General features: G+C 44.3%; 1 protein-coding gene across 5 annotated transcripts in view; it reads left to right on the top strand.

Annotated features, from left to right (window-relative positions):
• The window catches only part of LOC109898455 (kazrin), a 262,241-nt gene that overhangs the window by 93,353 nt on the left and 156,684 nt on the right, over positions 1–12,204 (top strand). For 4 of the 5 annotated variants that reach the window (XR_004202658.1, XM_031787564.1, XM_031787665.1 and 1 more), the window contains exon 3: positions 1,195–1,417. Coding sequence is in view for 4 of the 5 variants with exons in the window: in XM_031787564.1 (XP_031643424.1) it covers positions 1,195–1,417 (223 nt within the window). In the remaining variant the exon portion in view is untranslated. Of the gene's footprint in view, positions 1–819; positions 1,418–12,204 lie in introns of those variants that run through there. The other variant, XM_031787609.1, reaches the window with a different exon arrangement.

Below are 12,204 nucleotides of genomic sequence, written 5' to 3'. Positions count from 1 at the left end.
GTGTGTGTGTGTGTGTGTGTGTGTGTGTGTGTGTGTGTGTGTGTGTGTGTGTGTGTGTGTGTGTGTGTGTGTGTGTGTGTGTGTGTGTGTGTGTGTGTGTGTGTGTGTGTGTGTGTGTGTGCGTGCGTGTACGTGTGTGTGTGTGTGTGTGCGTCTACGTGTGCGTGCGTGTACGTGTGTGTGCGTCTACGTGTGTACGTGTGTGTGTGTCTGCACGAGAGAGAAAGCAAATGTATTACCATATTAGAGACACATATTTCCCTCAGATTACACAAACAAATCCAATTCTGATAAATCCCGTATCTATTGGGTGATATACCGCAGTGTGCCATCACAGCAGCAAGATTTGTGACCTGTTGCCACAAGAAAAGGGCAACCAGTGAAGCACAAACACCATTGCAAATAAACTATATTTATCTATTTTTTCCCTTTCATACTTGAACTATTTGCACATCGTTACCACACTGTACATAGCCATAATATGACATTTGAAATGTCCTTTTATATATATATATATATATATATATATATATATATATATGAGAGAGAGAGGGGAGAGAGAGTTTTGTTACAGGGACCAACACTACATCCAAAACAAGAAAAATGGGAAAACAAGCTTCACATAGGAGAGTGGATTACTAAGTCAGTCTGTCTGTAGGATGTGGGATACATGATGATGTATTCTGTTGTTAAAGAGTTTGAGAAGTGGAGCTTAGTCTAACTACCTCTATCAGCCCCCCAACCCCCCTCTCCCCTGGTTCTGCAGCACATGGTACGTTCCATTTAAAAGGGTGCATGTCATCTCTGTATGCGCTGGGTCCTCTCATAGAGCAGCTGCTCACAGCACATTCTCCTCGGCAGGAATACTCACTTTCCTTCTCCGTCTGCTGTGTTTCCTCTCTTTCTCTCACTCACTTTCTGTATTTGGCAAAACACAAAAATCAGGGACAGGAGGATGCTGACTGTATGCAGTAACAAGTAGACACACCATCTCTGTTCTGGCTGAACGGAGGGGAGATAAGAGCAACTGGCTGCTGGCATTTTTATGTGTGAAGTAAACTGTGAGAGAAGAAGAGGCAGAGGAGGAGAAGAAGAAGAGAGAGGGAGAGTGAACGAGAGGGAGAGGGTATCAGTCTCTTCATCCCCTAATGCTCCACTTGACACCATGCTGCTCTGTGTGGGTTTGGTCCTCAGGGGAAAATCCTTAAAATGATGGAAGACAACAAGCAGCTGGCTCAGAGGATCGATGGGGCCATCCAGTCTGCCAGTCAGGAGGTGACCAACCTGCGCTCAGAGCTGTCGGCCACCAGCCGTAGACTGGCAGAGCTGGGGGCCAGCAGCCCCCCCTCGCCCCTGGTGAACAACCATCAGCACCACCAGCACAACCACCACGACCATGACAGCCTCCGCTACCGGGGTGAGTTACACACTGTGTGTGTGTGTGTGTGTGTGTGTGTGTGTGTAGGGGAAGTATTTGAGGAATGCGTAACTGGACAATGGGATGACTAATCTCATTCCACCGTTCTTTTGCTAACTTATTCCTCCGTTGGATAACTCACAGCACCCGGATAGGGATAGGGGAGTAGGAGAAGGGAACTAGGACAAGGAGGGGCTGGTCCTGGTCTGCTTTCCTAGGCAGCGGTGGAGATTGTGTGTTTCTCTGCTCCCCCTGGCTCTGGCAGCGTCCGGGCTCTCTCTCTATCTGTGTTAGCCCGGAGAGAGGAGAGTTGCTGCCAGCTGCTCCAGCATGAGTTTGGCGTCACATCACATTGTCTTAAAGGGAGGAAATGTGGAAGCACGTGGTTGATCAGGATGATATGGTCATTGTCATGTTGCTTCATTCACATCATGGCAGGCAGTAGGCATTAGGCACTAGGCTGTAGGCAGCAGGTCCTCGGCACAAGGCAGTAGGCACTAGGCAGTAGGCACTAGGCAGTAGGCACTAGGCAGTAGACACTAGGCAGTAGGCACTAGGCTGTAGGCAGCAGGTACTAGGCACAAGGCAGTAGGCACTAAGCAGTAGACACTAGGATGTAGGCACTAGGCTGTAGGCACTAGGCAGTAGGCAGTAGACACTAGGCAGTAGACACTAGGCAGTAGGCACTAGGCAGTAGGCACTAGGCTGTAGGCAGCAGGTACTAGGCACAAGGCAGTAGGCACTAAGCAATAGACACTAGGCAGTAGACACTAGGCTGTAGGCCCTAGGCAGTGGGCGCTAGGCACTAAGCTGTAGGCACTAGGCGGTAGACACTAGGCTGTAGGCCCTAGGCAGTGGGCGCTAGGCACTAAGCAGTAGGCACTAGGCAGTAGACACTAGGCTGTAGGCCCTAGGCAGTGGGCGCTAGGCACTAAGCAATAGACACTAGGCAGTAGACACTAGGCAGTAGACACTAGGCTGTAGGCCCTAGGCAGTGGGCACTAGGCACTAAGCAATAGGCACTAAGCAATAGACACTAGGCAGTAGACACTAGGCAGTAGACACTAAGCTGTAGGCACTAGGCAGCAGGCTGTAGGCCCTAGGCAGTGGGCACTAGGCAGCAGGCAGTGTCTCTTTGATCTTAGATGTAGTGTAGTCTACAGAGTAAGTGGCGTAGAGTTTCAGAGATTGTATGTTTGCTGAGATGGGTGTGATGGGATTTATGATAGAAGGATGATGTGAGTCTGATATTAAAGCTGCAATATGTCACTTTTTGGGCGACCCGACCAAGTTTACATAGAAATGTTAGTTATAGATCTTCAAGCAAGGGCCTCCCGAGTGGCGCAGCGTTTTTTTTAAAGGAAGCGGTAAATCTTATATGTGCGCTATTTCTAAACTCTATACCCGTTCTTATGTTTAGTTTATGCATATTTTACTTTTGTACACGAACTTGAAACAGTTGAAAATAGAATATATTTGTTGAATGAAAATATATTTCACAGTGCTGATTGCTTGTTTTGTCAAATTATCTGAAATTAGAATTTTGTCAAATTTACCATTCAAATTTTTGATTTGAAATATAATATTACAATAGTAATGTCCACAAAAACACGACAGAGAATACTACAGTAAAGTCAGCAAAAACACTACAGTAAACACTAGTATTTTTTCATTTGCGTTACTGAGTATAGGTGCCATGGAGGAGGGGAACAGGGGGTATGGAGCTGACGGGTTTGTGATACCCCGTAGGTGGGTCTGTCTAATGGTTCTCTCTGTGTGTTGAGCAGATGGTGCTGAGCAGAGCAGCAAGGCATCTCAGCTGGAGATGGTTGGCCCTCAGGGTTTAAAGCACAGAGTCGACTGGTCAGTGTGAAATGTTTACCCAGCTCACCCTTGCTTCCTCTGCTCGACTCTGCTTGCCTAGTGGGTGGACACTGGATAGACTCTCTGTTTGAACAGGTGTCATTAGCATGTTCTCACACTGAGCGGATGAGATGGTGGGCTGCTATCTGCTATCTGGGAGAGAGTCTGTGGTTGGGTTCAGAGCGTGATTCCCTCTTCAGTCATGCAGTGTTAACGGGGAACCTCAATTCCACATTCACATATTCCTTTGCATCAGGGCAGTGATGTCATGCTTCCTGTTCCCAGCTGGACAGTCGGCAGGGCAGCCAGTCAGGTGACTGGAGTTATGTGAGGCTGTTTAGTCAAAACCCAAACAGAGACACACGTAGAGGTAACTGCCAAAATAGAGTAAATGAGGGATACAAAGTATATTGAATGCAGATGCTTCCACACAAGTGTGATTCCTGAGTTAATTAATCAGTTAACATCCAATCATGCTTAATGTCATGTATAAAAATGCCCAGTTGACCATTATTTTGGCTACCATGGCTAGAAGAAGAGATCTCAGTGGCTTTGAAAGCGGGGGGGTTTAAAAAGTGTGTGTGTGTGTGTGTGTGTGTGTGTGCGTGTGTGTGTGTGCGTGTACATGCATGTATGTGTGTCAGTCACCAGATCTCAACCCAATTGAACACATATGGGAGATGTCGGAGAGGTGCCTGAGACAGCGATTTCCACCACCACCAACAAAACACCAAATTATGGAATTTCTCGTGGAAGAATTGTGTCACAACTCCTCCAATAGAGTTCCAGACACTTACTTGTAGAATTTATGCCAAGGTGCATTGAAGCTGTTCTGGCGTCTCGTGGTGGCCCAACGCCAGACGCTTTATGTTGGCGTTACCTTTATTTTGGCAGTTACCTATAACTCTTCCCCTACTGCGTGTTAGGAAGGGAACTCAGTCACATAATCTCGCTCTGGAAGGAGAGGGGACCACAGAGCTGACCACTTATACTGTCTTTGTTAAAGGAAATCTTACACGATGAGGTTTAAGATTGTTCATGTGTGAGACTTAGATTTCTCTGATTTCTCCTCTTAGTCAGAGGAGTTATCTGATAAATCAGCTTCAGCACTCAGTGGATTAAGAGATTAAGACTTCTTGAAGTGTGTTTCCTTCTCTATGTCAGGGTGTTTGTAAGCCTTGTCCTGAGCCGGATCAAGGCTAGCAAACAGACAAGACTTGTTAGTATGCACAGGCTGACTCCTGTAAATATATTCTGCTGTGAAGAAATGCCAGGACTTTTTACTGTGTTTCACCTCTGTGGGACCTCAATAACATCACTGACAGATGTCCAATAAAGCTATAAAAGTAGAGCTCAATCTGGTTCCTTGCCCTTGGAATCTACCCTTCTAAAACAAACCACTGGTGGCAGTGACACAAGATTAAACCACCACTCGCCGGCCATGATGGCCCACAACTCTCCCTAACTTTGGACCTCCTCAGAAGTAGCATCAATGAAAGTGGCAGAAAAACCAGTGTGTGTGTGTACTGAATGGTAGTGAATCGGCACGCACGAACCAGCCTGTTTTGTGTTTGTGTTGACTGTGTTTCCTCCCCTGGTTCTATTCTACAGTACATATCTAGGGTAGGAGGCTGGGTCCACTGTGCAGCTGAATGTAACAAATGACCTGCCTCCTCTTATTCCAGACGCTGACACTGAAGTATTCATAATGGGGTGATGACATCTCGGCATGATTCGATACTATATTAATCCATCACTCGGATGTCCGCAATCTGTTTAGCATTTCTAAATGATTCTGATGTTCCACCGCCAATCGACTACATTACTGTCGCCCCTAATACGTGTCTGACTGGGGGGAAAAGATGGTGTGAAATATCCGCCTCACACCCAATACATCTGAGCCAGTGGAGCAGTGCCAGAAGGACCAAAATCAATGCACTGTAAGCCTGTTCCATTATGTATAGTTGGGGCTGATCAGTATCTTGCGTGCACTCATCACAGACTCATGGTAATCTGCCAATACAGTACTACTTCATAAAGCTCCTAAGACACCGCCGTAAAGAAGGCAGCCTTCAGTTGCTCATACGGTACGGAAGAGAGACACATCTGGTACAACAGGGGGAGAATACATCTCACTTATAACAGGCTGGATTGTGCTGAACACAAGAGGAAATAGTTGTAATATAAGCAGTATGTTTACTCTCACAGGGAGAGGTCAGGGTCAAGGTTTGAGGTGAGGGATTTAGCTTTGTGTGTTTGAAGCAGAGTTAGGTTTTGATCTGAGAGGGTTGTTGGTGGTCAGAGTTTTTAAGTGTTATGGTTCAATTGTAGGATTAGTGATGTGGTTGGAGTGAAGGACGCTCTCTTCACCCTACTGAAGCATGGTAAGGATAGGTTAGAGAGGATTGTGGACTTGCAGCAGCTGAAATACCTTTTTGGAAGTGCACATACTGTAGTCAGTTGGAAAGGGAATAAACTCCAACACTTCTTAATACAAAATAATGGATACTCAACTTCTTTCTTCAGATGAGGGAAGTCAAACTGTTTAGGGGTCATGCTGGTTTCTAGTACCTGCCGAGCCCTGTGAGGAAGACTACTTCTCCCCATCTGGCCTGAGTTTAGGTCTCAGCTCTCTCATTACCTCATGGTGCTCTAGAGCAGTTCTGGGATGGAGTAAGAGGAATATATGTACACACTAGGAAACCATTTAACTCAGTGAGAGGCTGGGAACAGAAAGCCCCACCTCACCCCCTCTCTCCATCTCTCTCTACCTCTCTCCTGGGACCACCCACCTTCCTGTTCACTCTCCACATGCGATGTGAGCCAGAACCTCCCCCTCCACCCTCTCCTCCCCTTCTCCCAGCCCTCCCCCAGCCACGCCCTGTCTGTGGCCAATGCAGCGGGAGAGGTACTGTGTCCAAATAATAGCCAGAGGCAGGTCACCCCCCCTTCTCTCTTCCGCTCTACCCCTCCTCTCTCAATTTAATTCAATTTAAGGGGCTTTATTGACATGGGAAACATATGTTTACATTGCCAAAGCAAGTGAAATGGATAAAGAAAAGGGAAATAAACAATGCGAATGAAATGTAAACATTATACTCACAGAAGTTCCAAAAGAATAAAGACATTACAAATGTCATATTATGTCTACGTACAGTGCTTTAGCGATGTGCAAATAGTTATAGTACAAAAGAGAAAATAAATAATAATGGGTTGTATTTACAATGGTGTTTGTTCTTCACTGGTTGCCCTTTTCTTGTAGCAACAGCTCACAAAGCTTGATGCTCTGATTGCACACTGTGGTATTTCACCCAATAGATATGGGAGTTTATCAAAATTGCATTTGTTTTCAAATTCTTTGTGGGTCTGTCTAATCTGAGGGAAATATATGTCTCTAATTTAGGTCATACATTTGTCAGGAGTTTAGGATGTGCAGCTCAGTTTCCACCTCATTTGAAGAGTCTCCATTTGTTTTTTGTCCCATTTAGTAAATTCTTGGTTGGTGACAGATTCACGTATTTTTAGCCCGATCCTAATTGATATGTCAAATTTTATGTTCCTTTTGATGGCATAGAAGGCCCTTCTTACTTTGCTCTCAGATCGTTCACAGCTTTGTGGAAGTTATCTGTGGCGCTGATGTTTAGGCCGAGGCACTGTATGTATAGTTTTTTGTGTGCTCTAGGGCAACAGTGTCTAGATGGAATTTGTATTTGTGGTCCTGGCAACTGGACCTTTTTTGGAAGACCATTATTTTGGTCTGAGATTTACTGTCAGGGCCCAGGTCTGACATAATCTGTGCAGAAGATCTAGGTGCTGCTGTAGGGCCTCCTTGGTTGGGGACAGAAGCACTACATCATCAGTAGACATTTGACTTCAGATTCTAGTAGGGTTACGCCGGGTGCTGCAGACTGTTCTAGTGCCCTCACCAATTCATTGATATTTTTGTTGAAAAGGGGGGGGGGCTTAAGCTGCTTCCCTGTCTTACCCCACGGCTCTGTGGAAAGAAACGTGTGTTTTTTGCCAATTTTAATAGCACAATTGTTGGATTTTTTAATGTCGTATGTTTCCCCCCCCCCCCAACACCACTTACTTAGCTATTTGTATAGCAGACCCTCATGCCAAATTGAGTCAAATGCTTTTTTGAAGTCAAAAAAGCATGAGAAGACTTTGCCTTTGTTTTGGTTTGTTTGTTTGTCAATTAGGGTATGCAGGGTTAATACGTGGTCTGCCATACGGTAATTTGCTCAGTACATTGTTTTCACTGAGGAAATGTACAAGTCTGCTGTTAATGATAATGCAGAAGATTTTCCCAAGGTTACGGTTGACGCGTATCCCACGGTAGTTATTGCGGTCAAATTTGTCTCTACTTTTTTGGATTGGGGTTATCAGTCCTTGGTTCCAAATATTGGGGAAGATGCCAGAGCTGAGGAGGATGTTAAAGAGTTTAAGTATAGCCAATTGGAATTTGTGGTCTGTATATTTTATCATTTCATGTAGGATAGCATCAACACCACAAGTATTTTGGGGTTGGAAGGTTTGTATTTTGTCCTGTAATTCATTCAATGTAATTGGAGAATCCAGTGGGTTCTGGCAGTGTTTAATAGCTGATTCTAAGATCTGTAATTGATCATTTATAGTGCATTCGGAAAGTATTCTGACCCCTTGGCTTTTTCCACATTTTGTTACGTTACAGCTTTATTCTAAAATGGATTAAATAAAAAACAATCCTTGTCAATCCATATACAATATCCCATAATGACAAAGCGAAAACAGGTTTTTAGAAATGTTGTAAAGTGTATAAAAAAAGTATCTTATATACATAACAATTCAGACCCTTTGTTATGAGACTCAAAATTGAGCTCAGGTGCATCCTGTTTACATTGGTGGCAGGTAGCCTAGTGGTTAAAGCATTGGACTAGTAACCTGAAAGGTTGCATGATCGAATCCCCGAGCTGTCAAGGTAAAAATCTGTTGTTCTGCCCCTGAACAAGGCAGTTAACCCACTGTTCCTAGGCTGTCATTGAAAATAAGAAGTTAAATAAAGGTGCCTAGTTAAATAAAGGTACGAAATGTAATAAAAAATGTATTGATCATCCTTGAGATGTTTCCACAACTTGATTGGAGTGCACCTGTGGTAAATTCAGTTGATTGGACATTTATAAAGGCACACACCTGTCTATATAAAGTCCCACAGTTGACAGTGCATGTCAGAGCAAAAACCAAGCCATGAGGTCGAAGGAGTTGTCCGAAACAGGATTGTGTCGAGGCACAGACTGGGAAGGGTACCAAAATATTTCTGCAGCATTGAAGGTCCCCAAGAACACCATCTTCTTGGTGTTCTCTTAAGAACACCATTCTTAAATGCAAGAAGTTTGGAAAATCCAAGAATCTTAACGTAACGATGTACTGCACTTGAAGAAACTTTAAAAGTTTGTTATTTTACCAAATAGGGCTATCTTCTGAATACCACCCCTACCTTGTCACAACACAACTGATTGGCTCAAACACATTCAGAAGGAAATAAATTCAACAAGGCACACATGTTAATTGAAATGCATTCCAGGTGACTACCTCATGAAGCTGGTTGAGGGAATGCCAAAAGTGCGCAAAGTTGTCATCAAGGCAAAGGGTGGCTACTTTGAAGAATCTAAAATACAAAATATATTGGTTTAACAGTATTTTGGTTACTAAACTCAGTAAAAAAGAAATGTCCTCTAACTGTGAACTGAGTTTATTTTCAGAAAACCTAACATGTGTAAATATTTGTATGAACATAACAAGATTCAACAACTGGGACATAAACTGAACAAGTTCCACAGTCGTGTGACTAACAGAAATGTAATAATGTGTCCCTGAACAAAGGGGGGGGGGGGGTCAAAATCACCAGCTGCATCAAGTATTGCAGTGCATCTCCTCCTCATGGACTCCACCAGATTTGCCAGTTCTTGCTGTGAGATGTTACACCACTCTTCCACCAAGGCACTTCCATGTTCCCGACATTTCTGAGGGGAATGGCCCTAGCCCTCACCCTCCGAACCAACAGGTCCCAGACATGCTCAATTGGATTGAGATCTGGGCTCTTCGCTGGCCATGGCAGAACACTGACATTCCTGTCTTGCAGGAAATCTCGCACAGAACGAGCAGTATGGCTGGTGGCATTGTCATGTTGGAGGGTCATGTCAGGATGAGCCTGCAGGAAGGGTACCACATGAGGGAGGAGGATGTCTTCCCTGTAACGCACTGTGTTGGCATTGCCTGCAATGACAACAAGCTCAGTCTGATGATGCTGTGACACACCGCCCCAGACCATGACGGACCCTCCACCTCCAAATGGATCCTGCTCCAGAGTACAGGCCTCGTGTAATGCTCATTCCTTCGACGATAAACAGGAATTCGACCATCACCCCTGATGAGACAAACTGCGACTCGTCAGTGAAGAGCACTTTTTGCCAGTCCTGTCTGGTCCAGCATTGGTGGGTTTGTGCCCATAGGCAACGTTGTTGCCAGTGTTGTCTGGTGAGGACCTGCCTTACAACAGGCCTACAAGCCCTCAGTCCAGCCTCTCTCAGCCTATTGCGGACACTCTGAGCACTGATGGAGGGATTGTGCATTCCTTGTGTAACTCGGGCAGTTGTTGTTGCCATTCTGTACCTGTCCCACAGGTGTGATGTTCGGATGCAATTGCAATTTATTGCCCTGTCCACATCTGCATTCCTCATGCCTCCTTGTAGCATGCCTAAGGCACGTTCACATAGATTTTTATTTTATTTTTATTTCACCTTTACTTAACCAGGTAGGCCAGCTGAGAACAAGTTCTCATTTACAACTGAGACCTGGCCAAGATAAAGGAAAGCTGTGTGACACAAGCAACAACACAGAGTTACACATGGAATAAAGAAACATATAGTCAATAACACAATAGAAAAAGTCTATATACAGTGTATGCAAATGGAATAAGGAGGTAAGGCAATAAATAGGCCATGGTTGCGAAGTAATTACAATTTAGCAAATTAACACTGGAGTGATAGTTGTGCAGATGATGATGTGCCAGAAAAAAGTCAATAAAAACAATATGGGGATGAGGTAGGTAGTAGGATGGGCTATTTACAGATGAGCTGTGTACAGCTGCAGCAATCGGTAAGCTGCTCAGATAGCTGATGCTTGAAGTTAGTGAGGGAGATCTAAGTCTCCAACTTCAGTGATTTTTCCAATTGGTTCCAGTCATTGGCAGCAGAGAACTGGATGGAAAGGCGGCCAAAGTAGGTGTTGGCTTTGGGGATGACCAGTGAGATATACCTGCTGGAGCGCGTGCCACCGGTGGGTGTTGTTATGATGACTAGTGATCTGAGATAAGGCAGAGATTTACCTAGCAACGACTTATAGATGACCTGGAGCCAGTGGGTCTGGTGACGAATATGTAGCGAGGGCCAACCGACGAGAGCATACAGGTCGCAGTGCTGAGTAGTATATGGGGCTTTGGTGACGAAACAGATGGCAGGGTGATAGACTGCATCCAGTTTGCTGAGAAGAGTGTTGGAGGCTATTTTGTAAATTACATTTCCGAAGTCAAGGATCAGTAGGATAGTCAGTTTTATGAGGGTATGTTTGGCATCGTGAGTGAAGGAGGCTTTGTTGTGAAATAGGAAGCAGATTCTAGAATTAATTTAGGATTGGAGATGTTTAATATGAGTCTGGAAGGAGATTTTACAGTCTAACCAGACACCTAGGTTTTTGTAGTTGTCCACATATTCTAAGTCAGAACCGTCCAGAGTAGTGATGCTAGTCGGGCGGGCGGGTGCAAGCAGCGATCGGTTGAAAAGCATGCATTTAGTTTTAATTGTATTCAAGAGCAGTTGGAGGCCATGGGAGGAGTGTTGTGTGGCACTGAAGCTTGTTTGGAGGTTTGTTACCTCTTTGGGATCGGTGTCCCGCTAGCATGCCACTACGACAACATCCGGTGAAATTGCTGAGCGAGAAATTCAAAATACAAAACTCGTAATATTAAATATTCATGAAAAGTGTCTTACATCGTTTAAAAGCGTAACTTCTTGTTAAAACCTCTTAGGGCTAGGGGGCAGTGTTCTGAAGTTCGGATAAATGACGTGCCCATTGTAAACTTCTGACTGGTACTGTATGTTAATGCAATATTATTATTATTATTTTTTTAAATTAGCATAAAATTCTAAAAACCTGTTTTTGCTTTGTCATTATGCAGTATTGTGTGTGGATTGATGAGGAAAAAAACATTTGAATCAATTTTAGAATAAGGCTGTAACGTAACAAAATGTGGAAAAAATACTTTCCGAATGCACTATATATGGTTTTAGCTGTTTGTTCATTGTTGTAGTACCAAAAAGACTGGAGAAGTGGTTTATCCACATATCTCTGTTTTGGATAGATAACTCTTCATGTGGTTGTTTGTTTAGTGTGTTCCAATTTTCCCAGAAGTGGTTCGATTCTATGGAATCTTACTCTCTATATCTACCCCCTCCTCTCTCCCTCTCTCTCTTTACCAACCCCTCTCTCTCTCTCAAGAGGGAAGGCTATTCATTCCTTCATCAGAGAGCTCCAGGTCCACTACTAGTCGAGCCCGAGGCAGTGGGGCAGTGAGGCAGTGGGGCAGTGAGGCACCATTCCACTAGGGAGGAATGGGAGCTGGACCCCTATGATGTTGGCCATGGCCTTGTACAAAGAGAGAGAGAGAGATGAAGGTTGAAGAGCTAGCATCTCAGTACACTTTCTTTTTGAGAATTACAGGAACACCATACTCAGAGTTTAATGAATTGGAAATAGAAGAAATTGGATTTTGCTGCAATAATTCAATTGAACTTCAGATTTCATGTGTAGAATATAGGTCTGACAAAACAAATTGCACACACGCAGTTTAGTGTGTCCCTTGACTAGACTAGTATGATTTGTGTTTA

This window comes from Oncorhynchus kisutch, linkage group LG1, assembly GCF_002021735.2.
Source record: "Oncorhynchus kisutch isolate 150728-3 linkage group LG1, Okis_V2, whole genome shotgun sequence".
NCBI classification, from domain to species: Eukaryota; Metazoa; Chordata; class Actinopteri; order Salmoniformes; family Salmonidae; genus Oncorhynchus; species Oncorhynchus kisutch.
The sequence above is the reverse complement of the archived record's forward strand: the minus strand, read 5'-3'. Positions and strand labels throughout refer to the sequence as shown.